The sequence below is a fragment of the Sus scrofa genome, unplaced genomic scaffold (genome assembly GCF_000003025.6).
Source record: "Sus scrofa isolate TJ Tabasco breed Duroc unplaced genomic scaffold, Sscrofa11.1 Contig1914, whole genome shotgun sequence".
Taxonomy (NCBI): domain Eukaryota; kingdom Metazoa; phylum Chordata; class Mammalia; order Artiodactyla; family Suidae; genus Sus; species Sus scrofa.
Window position 1 is genome coordinate 1,190,076 of NW_018084979.1, and position 15,165 is coordinate 1,205,240.

The 15,165-nt window shown below is 52.6% G+C and overlaps 1 protein-coding gene across 1 annotated transcript in view; it reads left to right on the forward strand.

The window, feature by feature from the left end:
• TECPR2 (tectonin beta-propeller repeat containing 2) overlaps positions 1-15,165 on the forward strand; it is a 104,555-nt gene that overhangs the window by 36,794 nt on the left and 52,596 nt on the right. Inside the window, 3 exon segments of the mRNA XM_021081652.1 lie at positions 4,998-5,155; positions 11,338-11,650; positions 14,554-14,686. Coding sequence (XP_020937311.1) covers positions 4,998-5,155; positions 11,338-11,650; positions 14,554-14,686 — 604 coding nt within the window.

Below are 15,165 nucleotides of genomic sequence, written 5' to 3' on the forward strand. Positions count from 1 at the left end.
GAAATCCATCGGTCTATCCCGCACTTTGTTTTCTAGTGTTTTTTTGTGAGGTTTTGTTTTTTTTTGAGGGTTGTTTGGCCGTGCCTGTGGCCTGAACTAGGATGAAACCCACACCACAGCAGCGACCCAAGCCCACTGCAGTGACTGTGCCAGACCCTTAACCCACTGGCCACAAGGGGACGCCTCTGTTTTTTTCTTTTTGGGTTTTTTTTTTAGGTTGTAATTGTAATACTTTATCTTTTATTTTGAAAATATTTTTATCCTATATTCTGGAGTTAAACAGCTTTTGGTGTTGTCTTTCTTTCTTTTTTTGCTATTTAGGGCCATACCCTTGGCGTATGGAAGTTTCCAGGCTGGAGATCAAATCAGACCTGCAGCCACTGGCCTACACCACAGCCACAGCAACGCCAGATCCAAGCCACGTCTGCAACCTACACTCAGCTCGTGGCAACACTGGACTCTAACCCACTGAACGAGGCCAGGGACCAAACCTGGATCCTCACGATGCTCGTCGGATTCGTCTCCACTGCGCCACAGGGGGAGCTCCTGTAAACACTTTATTGTACACGCATCTGTCGTTCATGTGACATTGATAAGCCTGCAGTTTAAGGCCATTACAGTAACGATACCAGTGCAGCAGAATATAAGGTCAGAGCTGTGTGTGCAAATACAACCGGAGGGCTTGTATTTCAATTCTGTATAAACATTAGGATCAATAAAGGCACAGATGTGCACACAAACATAGATGGTGCCGTGTGCCACTCGGCACCGTGGCAGAGCCCTACAGTTCAGAGGTGTCTGTTAGGCAGCTGCAGCACTAGGCAACTGCTCCATTTCAGGCCAGGAAACCAAAATCAGACCCCCTGTCAGTGAGGGACGGACAGCCTGGGGACCGAGACCGCAGTCTTAGTACCGCAGCGCTTCTCGCCTCGGATTCACCTCCGTGTTCTACCAAGTTTTGCTCAGGCTCAGAAACCCCAGTGCCAGACTCCGGGCCCTGTGGACATGGCCCGTGACGATGAGAGCTGCCCACCTCCATGGGAAGGGCAGGTGATGGACACCAGCAGACCCTCCTGCAAGCGCGTACCTGGGCTCGAGGAAGCGCCTCCACTTTGGCACAGGGTGGTGGCAGTGCCTGTGCCATGTCAGACCCGGTTCTTTCTGGCCGCCTTTGCCTGGGACCCTGCTCCGAGGTCCTGAGCTCGTCCAGGCGGACCCCCTGCCTCCAGAGAGCCCTTCCCTGGAAAACCCGTCTCGCCCTTTGGCCCCCGTGTGATTCGGTAGCATCGTGCCTTGGCCACCTGGAGAATGTCGGTCTCCCGAGGGCTGCGGCTCTTCCGGAGGCCGACTCACTGAGTTAGGTAACATCCGTCACTGAAAGCGCCTGTGTCCGTGCTGCTGTCGCTGTCATGACAGGGTCTTCAGCTGCTGGGCGTCTGTCAGGTTCACAAGGGTGGATACAGGTTTTCAAGTCCTTTTGTTTGTTTCTATTTCTGTGGAGGGGGGCACACCCCATGGCATGTGGAAGTTCCTGGGCTAGGAATGGTACGTGTGCCACAGTGGCGATGTCAGCTCCTTAATCTGCCGAGCCGCCAGGGAACTCCAGGCTTTCAACTTCTAATCTCCATTTGTAAACTTGAATTTCATTATCAGGGACAAATACTATCACTTGTTTTCCTTGAAGTGAACAGCTTGCTCTTTCTTTCTGAGAAAATGCCTGCCAGATATGCGAGTTTGAATAATTATAGATTTCAAGTGGAAACGGTATGCCGTGAGCAGAAGCCTCAGTGCAGCTCCTCCAGATGCCCAGTGCTTCTTGAGGGAACTGCAGTGCTTCAGCAGGAGAGCTGTGTGCTCGCCCTGCTGTTGCCCGGAAAGAAAGATGCAGGTACACAGGGTCGTCGTCCTGGATCACAGACATCCTGAAGTGAAATGCCTGTTTTCGCTGCGAGTGCTTAGTGCTCAGTGTCCCCTGGCAGCTTTTGGAGTTTGGGGGCCCGGCTCCATTTGGACCCACTCAAGGTTTCAGTAGCTCTACCTGCCGTGGCCTGTTTTTTTTTTTTTTTTTTTTTTTTTCCTTTCCTCCACACCCCGAGGCATATGGAGTTTCTGGCCCGGGGATCAGTTCCCAGCCGCAGTTGCAGCAATGCTGGACCCGTACGTAACCCACTGTGCTGGCCCGGGGGTTAAACCTGTGTCCCAGTGCTCCCAAGATGCCTCTGATCCCATGGTGCCACAGAGAGAACTCCTGCTGTGACTTTTTTTTTTTTTGAATCAGTAGTACAAATTTCAGCTCAACGAAAAAGACAGATAGAACCCAGTATTACAGCGAAAATGGTTTTGACCTTGAGAGGCCTCAGGCACCCTTGGGGACCGTGGGCCACACTTTGAGAACTGCTGCTCTATAGGGAAATGTTTTGTTCAGGTTTTAAGGGTCCCTTGTATTTGTCCTTTGCTACTGCCACTCCTCCAGCCTGTGAATCGCGTGGAGGAGGCAACACTCATTCTTCAGGCAATGGAGAGAAAAATCACATGCAGAAAGCACTGTCTTTATTTTATTATTATTTTTTTTTTTGCTGTTTCTTGGGCCACTCCCGCAGCATATGGAGGTTCCCAGGCTAGGGGTCTCATCGGAGCTGTAGCCGCCGGCCTACACCACAGCCACAGCAACTCGGGATCCGAGCCACATCTGCGACCTGCACCACAGCTCACGGCAACACCAGATCCTTAACCCACTGAGCGAGGCCAGGGATTGAACCTGCAACCTCATGGTTCCTAGTCGGATTCATTAACCACTGAGCCATGACAGGAACTCCAAGGTTCTAATCTTTTTTTTAAAAAAGGCACACGTATTTCATGAGATTTGCAGAAAAGACATGGGAGGATATGTGTTTTTGCACAATACAGTACAATAAAATTAATTCCATTATAAGCTAAGTCAAAAATTGAAACGCTACAGTCTGTGTAACTGCAGAGGTGGGAGGGAAATCCAGCTTCATGTCCCTGATGTTCTGGGGGGACGGGAAGTCCTCTGTCTTGGTTGTGTTGGTATTTACACCATTGTATGTAGTTGTCAAAATTCATAGGACTGTGCATCTAAACGTGGTGAATTTTACCCATAAACCTGATGGCTGCTCCCTCTTTCCCCACAAAAGTCTGTGGCATCACATCAGTGTTTCCTAAACAGTTAAAGAAATGAGTCGGGAGAAGAGTCACTTAGAGGGAGCCGACATTTCATACCAAGGAGTATCGCTTGTGTTAGCAGTAAATTGCCTTCTGAAGTTTTACTTTTTTTTTTTTAATTGAAGTGCAGTGGACTTAGAATGTTGTATTAGTTTCAGGTATATAGCAGAATGTTTCAGTTATACATATATGTATATGAATAAGAACTTTTCAGATTATTTTCCCACATAGGTTATTAAAAAATATTAAGTATAGTTCCCTGTGCTATATGGAGGTCCTTACTATTTATCTTTTTTTTTTTTTGCCTTTTCTAGGGCCGCTCCCGCAGCATATGGAGGTTCCCAGGCTAGGGGTCCAATCAGAGCTGTAGCCACCGGCCTACGCCAGAGCCACAGCAACGCGGGATCCGAGCCGAGTCTGCAACCTACACCACAGCTCACAGCAATGCCGGATCCTTAACCCACTGAGCGAGGCCAGGGATCAAACCTGCAACCTCATGGTTCCTAGTCGGATTCACTAACCACTGAGCCAGGATGAACTCCACTGTTGATCTATTTTATCTGTAGTCGTGTGTATATGTTACTCGCAATCTCCTAATTTACCCCTCCCCCCACCTTTCCCCTTTGGTAACCATAAGCTTGTTTTCTATGTCTTTATGTCTGTTTCTGTTTCTGTTTTTGTTGTTGTTGTTTTTGGTCTTTTTGCTATTTCTTTGGGCCGCTCCCATGGCATATGGAGATTCCCAGGCTAGGGGTTGAATCAGAGCTGTAGCCACTGGCCTACGCCAGAGCCACAGCAATGCGGGATCCGAGCCACATCTGCAACCTACACCACAGCTCACAGGCAACGCCAGATCGTTAACCCACTGAGCAAGGGCAGGGACCGAACCCGCAACCGCATGGTTCCTAGTCGGATTCGTTAGCCACTGCGCCACGACGGAACTCCCTGTTTCTGTTTTATAAATAAGTTCATTTGTGTCATTTCATTAGATTCCACGTGTAAGTGATATCATATATTTGTCTGTCTCTATCTGACTTACTTCACTTTGTATGATAATCTCTAGGTCAGTGCGTGTTGCTGCAAATGGCATGATTTCGTTCTTTTTCCTGGTTGAGTAATATTCCATTGTGTTTGCGTATGTATATATACCATGTCTTCTTTATCCATTCACCTGTTGATGGACATTTAGGTTGCTTCCTTCATTTCTTCTCTAATATACTTAATAACATCTTAATTTCTTTCTAACCTGTTTCTTCTTTCAGTTGTCAAGGATATAATGTCCCCAGAATTGCTTTATACTCTTTGTGGGGCAGGGCTTTGTCGTCACAATCATTTTATAGAAAGTCCATTGTGTCCTCTTGGAATAAATAATACATATGGTGCACCAATCTTCAGCTCAGATCTTTGTAGAGCCTTCCTTGAACCCTCTACTGAGAACATTTTAAAAGAAATTATACAGAACTGTGTAGCGTTTCTTGGCAGCCCTGGTGCGACCTGGCGTAGATGCTACCGTAGCTGACTGTTCTCTCCTCAGTAGGGCACCCACAGACCAGCCGGGACATAGCGTTGGACAGAGAGTGGGGCCCGGCGGAGGGAGGGTCAGGACCTGGTCCCGTGGAGCCACTCAGCCCGAGCTCACATTCCACTGGGCTTTCCCGGGGCCGAGGGGAGATTAATGCTATAAAAGACCAAAGCGCTGTGTGTTGAGCATTTAAAGTGACATCGTAAGGTTCCCTGGCCCTCAGGACAGATGGCGGGAAGGGCGCGGGCGGGCCCTGTGCCACCCGGCCCGCTCACCGGCCTCTCTCCGCCAGGGCGCCTGTCACTCGCTCCTGGTGCTGGAGGAGCCGGCGTCCATCGTGCAGCTGGACTACAGCCAGAAGGTGCTGCTGGTCTCCACCCTGCAGAGAAGCCTGCTCTTCTACACTGAGGAGAAGTCCGTCCAGCAGGTCGGAACGCAGCCGAGGAAAAGGTGCGCGGCTCGTGGTGACCGAGCTCCTGGCGGGTATCCCGCTGCCCGCCCTCCTCCCCGGCCCGAGAGAGAGGGCAGGGGCAGGGCACTGCCGCCCGCGCCATCGCCCTTGGGGACACTAGGTGCCCTCAGCAGGGAAGGTGCTACCGGCTGTATCCCTGCTGTGGAGCCACGGGCAGGGTTCACACGGGCTCTAACCCCGGGAAGGGGGCGGTCAGGACTCCAGGCCGGGGAAGCGCCCCGTCTCTTACCCACTCCCTGGGGGAGGAACAGCGCCCAGGAGGGTTAGTCCCCCCACACCCCCCCAGCATGTGGGAAACGGTGGGGGGGTGTTGGAAGGCTCCTGGGTGTAGGGACACCACTGCCTGCGAAGGGAGGACTGGGGCGAGGGGTCGGGTGCTGGTGGGGAGCAGGCGACAAGGCTGGCAGAGGCTGGTGGTGCCTGCTGTGCCAGCCTCTGGCTGTCCTGTGTTCTGTGTCCCGTGCTTTGCAGCAGCACAGTGCAAATTTATTCTCTTCTGTGTGGCAGCCCATGTCACATCCTCCCCTTCGGCTTCCACTTTCCGTGCTGAATAACCCCTTAATTCCATCAGCGCTTTGGTCTTTCATAGCAATAATCTCCCCTCGGCCCTGGGAAAGCCCAGTGGCATCTGGCTCCACGGGACCAGGTCCTGACCCTCCCTCCGCCGGGCCCACTCTCTGTCCAGTGTTATGTCCCGGCTGGTCTGTGGGTGCCTTACCGCCTGCTGTCTCTCTGGAAGGAGGATGGTAAACCCGTACCTTCACGTGGATCGTACACCCAGCAGTCTTCTCCTGCAAGCCTGGCCTTCAGACCTCTTGTGTGAAACTTCACTAAGCAACTTTGTGTGAACCTCTCCGGGTGTGTTTGAGTAGCCACGTCTTTTGGCAGCTTTGACTAAAAGCGTACTCTGGCCGGGCACCGTGTCAGGATGCAGAAATAAACAAATGTGTCCCCTTTCTCCTTGGGAGGTAGAGTAGAGGAGAATAAATGGGATTTTTTTTTTTTTGTCTTTTTAGGGCCGCACCTGCAACATACAGAGGTTCCCAGGCTAGGGTCGAATCAGAGCTATAGCTGCCAGCCTGCACCACAGCCACAGCAAGGCAGGATCTGAGCCGTATCTGTGACCTACATCACAGCTCATGGCAACACCGGATCCTTAAACTACTGAGTGAGGCCAGGGATTGAACTCGCAACCTCATGGTTCCTAGTCGAATTCCTTTCTGCCGTGCCACGATGGGAACTCCTAAATGGGAATATTTTTAACCTCTGCGTCTTGAAGCCTTACCTCTGCGGGTGCCACGTTAGACCGTGGTTAGGAAAGGCATTGCGGAGTTCCCATCGTGGCTCAGTGGGTTATGAACCTGACTAGTATCCATGAGGCACAGGTCCTGTCCCCCAGGGAGTCTAGGAGTGGGGGTGGGGCCACCCGCAGTGCAGAGGGCAGGTGCAGGGAGGGGTGTGGGGACAGAGAGGACAGGGCTGGGTAGTGGCCTGGAAGTGGGGGGCCGGATAGAAGACCTCCGCGCCCCTGGCCGCAGCAGCCAGCTAGAGGCCAAGCCGTCTGACTGAGGCGGGAGACCAGGTTTAAGGTCCAGGCTGGGGGACTTCTGTCTGGGGCGTTGCGTTTGGATGCCGGGGAGGTAGCCGAGCGGGAATCACCACCGGGAGGACCCTCGGCAGCTCAGAGGAGGGTCCCGGCCAGAAATGAAAACGGGCTCCTCAGACGCTGGCAGCCGTGAGACCCTGACCTCGGGCGGGTTTGGGAGGGAGAGCGTTCATTCCCCCAGCACTGGGAGTCCGCAAGTGGCCGTGCTGAGTGCCAGGCGCCTTCTCGGCCTGGGGCTCTGATCTTCAGGAGCCCACCCTCCTGTGGGGAGTGGACGGTAGATGAGTATGTTCTGGAATGTTCTGTAGTGGTGAATCGGCATGGAGCTCGCGTTGGGGGGCACCTGAGCAGATTCCTGAAGGAAGGACAGTGGGAGCCCCCAGGCTGAAATGCTGCCTGTGCCAAGGGCTTGAGGAGCGCAGGGCTGGTACAGAGCAGGTGGCCCGGGGGTGCCTCCTGTGGCTTCAGGGTGTGCTTGATTCCAGGGCTGATCCCAGGGCAAGACTCTTGAGGCTCACACCAGGGCCAGGTGGTGGGAATGCTGTGAGGGCAGAGCTGACTCTGTGGTGGTGGGGGGGGGGGGAGGAGGGGAGGGGGAGAGAGACAGGGAGGGGGAGAGAGAGGGGGAGGGGGAGGAGGGGGGAGCAGAGGAAGGGAGGAGGTGGGGGGAGAGGGAAAGGGAGGGAGAGACAGGGTGGGGCAGGGTTCACCAGAGATTCTCGGCCAGAGCAGGTGGGTGAGTGGTGGCACTGTGCTTGCTGCTGTGGTGAAGCCTGGGAGCAAGGACAGTCTGGGCTGGGGGAGATGTGGGGTGGGAGCAGGTGGGAGCCCTTCGCAGCTTGAGAAAGGGGGGCGTCGCTCCACTGCTGACCCATCAGGAAGGGGAAGCAGCTCCCAAGTCAGAGTTGCGGTCAGCCCTGCGCTGGGGTGGAGCCAGACCTCGGGACCTGGCAGCACGGGGAGCGGGGCCTTGGCCTTGGAGGGGCTAAAGGAGGAGGAGTGGCCGTCCGTGTGGACAGCTTCTGGAGGCTTGTTTTAATAGAAAGGAGCACAGAAAACCAGGGGTGCCTGGAGGGGGACATGTGGTCTGCTGAGAGGTTTCAGAAGGTGGCCTGTGGTGGCGCGCTGGGGGGATGGCGTGGTCAGAGACCCAGGCGGGGGCATCCTGGAGCCCGGCCGAGGGCAGTGGCAGAGGCCAGGGGGGCCGGAGAGGCCTGGGCTGCTGGGTCCGTGGGGAAGCAGAGCGCGCGTGCGGTGCGGGTCCTCGTCTCAAGTCTGTGCGCCTCCCCAGACTGGGCTGAACGACGCCTGTCTGTCCCAGAACATCTCAAAGGCCCAGCCACCCCCAAACAGGTGTCCCGTCTTGGCTGTCCTCTGCAGGGGACGTCAGCGCCCCTCTCCATACCTGCTGCTGTGTCACCCCAGAGCTGCAGTCCGTGTGGGGTGTGGGGCCTGCGCCCAGTTGGAGCCACGGCACGTTATGAAACAGTGTCACCATCGTGCCTGTTTGGTGGCCTTTGGGAATTTGGCTGTTGAGATGATTGCCGAGGCTTTGGCTCCTTCTCCCGTTTCGGGCTTTCTGTCTGCACTCAGCATTATCACATGTAAATTAAGAAACACTATTTTATGGTTAGAATTTGATAACCAGAAATACTCCTTTCATATTAATCTGGTTCATAAAAGTCATCAGTGGTTTTTCTAGAAATCACCCCCTCAGAATTAAGAAACTAGGTTAACCGAAGTGTGATTTGAGAATCCTGCAGTGCTTAGACCGTCAGAGTTGGGGTCTTAGCGTCCAGCCCTCAGGGCAGATTCCGAATGACATCAGCAAGTGCTGCAGGCCCCTGGTGGCCCAGCGGGGGTTGAGGACAGTTTGCACCTGGTGGTGGCTGGTTATCCCTCCAGTGACCCCCTCTCCTGACCCACTCACCACGTTTCAGCAGCTCCTCGGAGCCAGCGGCCCGCCAGGACGTCCCTCCGCAGGTGCCCGCTCCCTTTTCTCAGGGTCGCGCCCCAGGTTGTGTCCCTGGTCAAAGCTTTCGGCTGGTCGGGTCAGAATGTGTCCCCTTTGTCTCTGCCCCTGGAGCAGCCCTCCGAGCCTCAGATGCAGCACCTCCCCGATGCCGCGGTCACGGCTCCGCCACGTCTGCCGCGGTGTGTGCTATGAGGCAGGGCCAGGATCTTCCCTGTGTACCTTCTCTGTTGCCAGCAGCGCCACACAGCCTCCTACACACTGCAGGAGCTCACCAAGTGTGCTTAAAACGCATGCTTTAGTTACCTGAGGTCGAGAAATCCAAATGCAAGTGACAAGAGATTTTTAAGAGGACCTATTAAGGAATTGCCTGGTGGCTAAGCGGGTTAAGGATCCGACATTGTCCCTGCTGTGGCTTAGGTCACTGCTGTGGCATGGGTTCAGTCCCTGGCCTCAGTACTTCTGCATGCCTCAGGTGCAACCAAAAAAAAAAAGAGGACCTGTTAATAGAAGGACAATAGATTTATAAATTGGATCACCAGAGTTCCTACTGTGGTGCAGTGGGTTAAGGACCCAGACCCAGCATTGCCACAGCTGTGGTGCGGATTGCAGCTGCAGCTCAGATTCAGTCCCTGGCCCGGGAACTTCCACATGCTACAGGTGTGGCCGATAAAGAAAATCACGGAATAGAAATTGATTTGACAGGAAAGGCAAGAGGAAGAGGTTGTGGGCTGCCCTGCTAGAGGTCCTTTGGGTGTGTCTGTTTAGAGAGCCTTTCCAGAGCAAGTCACCAACACCAGTAGCCAAACACGCTGCTGGTTATAGAGCTATCCATGATTGATCTTGGGTGTTAGAACATCCTCGGTTAGTCTAACAGGCTTCATTTCCACGCTGCTCTTGCCATTCGGTGTCCTCCGAGGACCCTGAGCTGAGGGATTTCTTTCCTGAGGTTGCGCAGTGCAGAGAAACACGCAGGGACGTGGTCCGTGTGACCGTGTGGGCTGGGTGTGTGGCCTTGTGCAGCGAGGAGAGGAGAGAGGCACGGCACATGTGGCATGCACTGGCGACGTGGGCAGAGTTGTGGGGACTCACAGTGTCTTTGTGGATTGTCACGTAATCCTCACGTCAGCCTTTGAGATGGGAATTAGCATCTCTGGTTTACTGACTAGGAAGCTGAGACCCACACCACACAGCGGTTAGATGTCAGGGCTGGAAGTTGAGGTGGCGATCTAAAGCCAGTGGTCTTTCTGCTGTTCGAAGCCAGCTACTTGGAGAGAGAACCAGCAGGTCTTAGGGTTAAACTGACACTCTTAATATTTGAGCACTGGTGGTAGTCTCAGATTTGCCTGCAGATCTGGAGCAGTGAGAACTCATCGATTGCGATGGAGTATATATATATATAGGTTGTGTAAATGCATCGGAAAAGGCTTGAAATTGTCTTCCAATTCGAATTTGATTCTATTCAACAACCTAACAGTTACCCAACAGTCCACCAATTCCATTTCTGAAATATCCTTGACAAACTTACGTCTATATACTAGGAAGCTATGTCAAAAATGCTCATAGCACCATCCAGAATGAAAGAGTAGAGATAATTCCAATACCTGTCAGTAAGGGGGTGAATAAATAAACTGTGATATACTTGGTAGCAGTGGAAATGAATGAGGTACAGCTGTTTTATCAACAAGGATAAATCTTAGAAATATGCTAAAAGCAAGCTGTCAAAGGATGCACATAGCATCTTACTGCTTTTTATACAAACAGAAGACAAGCAGTACTACATGATGAAGTGTTTAGGAGGACATAGGTAGGTAGTTAAACTATCAATAAGAGCAAGGGACTAAAACAGAATTCATTGTAGGGGTCACACCTGGGCAGTGGAGCATGAGGGCACCAACCGGGTCGCTAATGATTTGTTTCTGAAGTTGAGAGATGGGTTCCTTGGCGTACATTTCATTATTAGGCTCTAAAACACACATGTTCTTTTGTTTGTGTTCATAATTTTAAAAATAGAAAAAAAAAAATGCCAAGCCTGGGGATCAGCAGAAAAACTGGCCCCCCCGATGGTTTAAGAGGAATTCTGACAGGGCCGCCTCAGTTCTAGACGGAGGGCCCAGTCACTGGGACGTTGGCATGAGCACAGCTGCCGGACATAGAAGGAGCAGGATTTCAGGGCAGGGGGAGGCTGCCCTGTCCTGGACGTGTCGCCTTTGGCCCCCTTTCCTCTTCTTTAAAACGGGAGTCAGTATTTACCTCCCAGCGCTGTTGCGAGGACTAAACAAGAGCCTGGAGGTGAAGCGCTGGGGGCAGTAGCCAGGATGCCTGCTCAGCGGGGTGCACACTTCTGGGGGTGCTGTAGGGAGTGTGAGACAGAGACCATGTCCTCGGTGGGGGTGGGCACGGGACGGCAGTGCCATTCAGTGAACCAGAAACAAGCCGTGGAAAAGGGTTTGAAAAAGAATCAGTCTTGTTCTGGCTCAGTCCAAAGTACCTTGTTATGGTTATAACATCACGGGTTGACAGCTAGCGCTTTACATCAGACCATGGCTTGCTCTTTCTCCTTTTCTTCCTTGAAATTTCAGCACTGGGAAATTTGGTGCCTGTTTTATACCAGGACTTTGTAAGCAAAGCGATCTAACCTTGTACGCATGCCGGCCTGGGCTCCGGCTGTGGAAGGCTGACGTCCACGGGACCGTTCAAGCCACGTTCATCTTGAAGGATGTCTTTGCGGGAGGAGTCAAGCCTTTCGAGCTTTACCCGCGCCTGGAATCCTCCGACAGGGGAAGTTGCAGCTTCCCGGAGAAGCACCTGGGACTCGTCTCATGCTTCTTTCAAGAAGGCTGGGTGTTGAGTTGGAATGAATACAGCATTTACCTTCTAGACACCATCAACCAGGTGAGTCGGGGGATCGCGCCCCGTCCTCGGTGTGGCGGGCGAGAGAATGCCGCCTTTCTCGATGGTAGAAGGAAGAGTGTTGCTTCCAGGGCTGCGCTTTCCCCTTGGGCCAGTCACGGAAATCACACGGTTTGGTGGTTTTTGTAGGTGTGAGAAAATATTTGCTTTAGGTACTCATGGTTTCTGTGAAGAAATTGTTTTATTTTAGCACAGACATTAAACTTGTTCTTTTTTTTTGGCCTCCCCATGGCAGGAATCAGATCCAAGCTACAGTTGCAGCCTACACTGCAGCTGTGGCAACCCCGCATCCTTTAACCCACTCTGCCAGACTGGGATTGACCTACATCCCGGTGCTGCAGAGACACCACCGATCCTTTTGAACCAGAGCAGAAACTCCAAACTTGTTCTTCTTTGTTTTAATCGAGGTATAGTTGATTTACAGTGTTTCAGGTGTACAGCAAAGTGGTTCAGTTATACAGTCATACACACACACATTCTTTTTTAAATTCTTTTTCTTTTTTTTTCATTTTCTTTTTTAGGGCCACACCCATGACATATGGACTTTCCCAGGCTAGGGGTCGAATCAGAGCCACAGCTGCCGGTCTACACCACAGCCACGCCAGATCCGAGCCACATCTGCAACCTACACCACAGCTCACGGCAGCGCCGGATCCTTAACCCACTGAGTGGGGCCAGGGATCGAACCCGCAATCTCATGGTTCCTCGTCAGATTTGTTACCGCTGCGCCACGACAGGAACTCCCCTTTTCAAACTCTTTCTCACTATAGGCTGTTGGAAGACAGTGACCGCAGGTCCCTGGGCTGTACAGGAGGGTGGCCTTGCTCTTTATGGTTTCTCTGGGCCACGTGTCTTCTGACCGCCAGATTGCCGTGAGCGCACTAAGCGGAGACTGACATACGCCGGAACTAGTGAGAGGCCCAGCGCCCTGGGCCCTCCCCGGGCGGTGCTGCACAGGACAAGGGCTCTTCCTCCAGCTCTCCTTCCGCCCTGTTCTTACTCCTTCATTCTCCTCCCCAAACGCAGCAACACTGTTTTGCCTTTTTTTTTTTTTTTTTTCCACTTTCCTCAATGATGTATTTTGGATAATTTTCCAGCATCATTAAATCATGGTAGGAAACAGTATGTGTTTACATCAGGATGATAACAGATTATTGCCAATAGAGGCAGATTTAGGAATTTTAAAAAAGGAGTTCCTGCCGTGGTGCAGTGAGTTAAAGGATCCGGTGTTGCTGCAGCTGTGGTGTAGGTCACAGCTGAAGCTCGGATTCAGGCCCTGGCCCAGGAACTTCCTTATGCCTCGAGTGTAGCCAACAAACAAACCGAAAAAACCTGTTTAGTTTGTTTCTCCTTTAGAGCAGAGATTTGCTCTTTTGTTAAATCATCTCGCCACCCACTCCTGTCCTGCTCACGTCCTTCCTTCCTGAGGTCACTTGGCGTCTGACCGACACCCTTTTCTCTCTTCTTGGCTGTGCCTGTGGCTTGTGGAAGTTGCCGGGCCAGGGATGATTCCGCCGTAGCAGCGACCTGGGCCATGTAATGACAATACCAGGTACTTAACCTGCTGCGCCACCAGGGAACTCCAACACCCTTTTCTTTATAAGCAGAGCTTCACTACAGAACAAAAAGGGTTTTCTTAATGGGTAGGTGTGAACAGAAAAGCACATTCATCTGTGCCAGACTGAACTTAGCGGCTCTTACCAGCCATGTCTGGCACTGCTGGTTCAGTGGCCGGAACACTGACCTTTTTCCTTCTCCTGGAAGATCCTGGTCTGGTTCTCCTCTGACCGGGAGTCTGTCATCGGCTTGCTTTGCCTTCCTGTCCTAGAACACGGGGAGGGGGCAGGTGAGTGGGTTAGGGCATCGCCAGGGCGCCCTTTAGCGGTGAGTTTGTTTCTTAGGGAACACTTCGAAAGACATTTTTGTGTTCTTCCCAGTGTGGAGAACATAGCTTTTCTCTTTTCTTGGGCTCCTCTTTGAATTTAATGTGCACTTATTCATGGGTGGCGTCGAGACGCATTGTAACCGTACGTCAGTTCTTCTCTTCCCAGCGCTCTCTCCGTCGGGGTAATTACCTTCCTTTTGCAGGCGGGGAAGTGGAGCCGAGGGGCTGATCGCGCGCAGATGAGCATGGCAACGTGATCGGGAGCTTTCAAGCTGCTGCCAGCGTCTGCTGTTCACCGGGATTATTTAAGACTTAGCAAAGGACTTAGACTCTGTCTTATCTACAGTGAGCTAGTCTCTTATTGGCACTGTTGACTGAGAAGCAGGGATGTGCTTTTGAATCGGTGTGGGCTCAGGGATGTCCTGTGTGTCGCTTGCGGTCTGCTGTCGGGTAACCACGGGGGCCCCCTCCGTCCCTCCCTGCCCTGTGCAGACCCGCCGTAGCCGTGCCTCCTGGCCTCCCCCGCAGGAGCACATGTGGCAGGGCACCTGGGCCTGCCTGCGCCTGACCCAGCCCCAGGCTGCGTATAAAGCACTGGGAGCTCTAGCTGAGCCGAGAAGGGCGAGCTGTCAGGGGCCACCTCCCGGGAGGGGCGTCTGCGTCAGGCTGGACCTCTCCCGTGAGCAGGGGCCGTGACGTCGGGAGGAGCAGGGCTGGGCTTTGGACTGGCCATCGGATGCACCCGGCGGGATGGGGCCGCGGGGCTCGAAGCAGGACGGAGCAGAGACTGGCCTCGGTGGGGAGACGGAAATGGACTGATCTCCTCTGTCAGACGTTACCTGATTTGGGGCTGAGTCACTCTCAGAAGCTTCCCAAGTGGTCACAGCAAAGAGCAGTTACCATTTGACTAACTTGGGTCTCTGCGTGCTGTCTGAGCAGAACTGTCATTGTTGCCTGGTTTAGTGATTTTTTTTTTTTTTTTTTTTTTTTTTTTGGACAGGCCACAATTGCTGGATTGGAAGGGTCAGGTGATATCGTGTCTGTTTCCTGCACAGAAAATGAAATATTTTTCTTAAAGGGAGACAGAAACATCATAAGAATTTCAAGCAGGCCTGAAGGCCTGGCGTCAATAGGTTTGTATTCGTTGTAAAATGTTCTGTGTTGTGTAATTGCAGTTCATACTGTATAAAACTGAGTATTTTTTGCTCGTTAAATGTGGCTTCATCTAAACAAGTAGGTAGAGGGTTTCCTTTGATTCTTAAAAGATGGCTTATGGTGCTTTTCTTGAAGGTTACCTGCTTTCAGGCTGACGTCAGCTGGGGGTCGTATTTGTTAGATTGGCTTCCCCAGGTCTGGAGGGTGGGCAGGTCGGGAGGGCAGGAGCCAGAGCTGGGCACCACGGGACAGACCTCCATCCCGTGTTCCGGGGCTGCCTGGGGAGCGTGCTTTTACCTTTAGCACAGTTCTTCCTTGGAGTATAGATTATTCTCTGTGCTTTTGACTGTTTCTGGTAATTCATATATAAGCCCAAATTCCAACGAGTGGAGAACCTACTGTGTGCTGTCCCGCACACGCCCCCAGAACCTTATCTATTTGATCCTGGTGGTAGAAC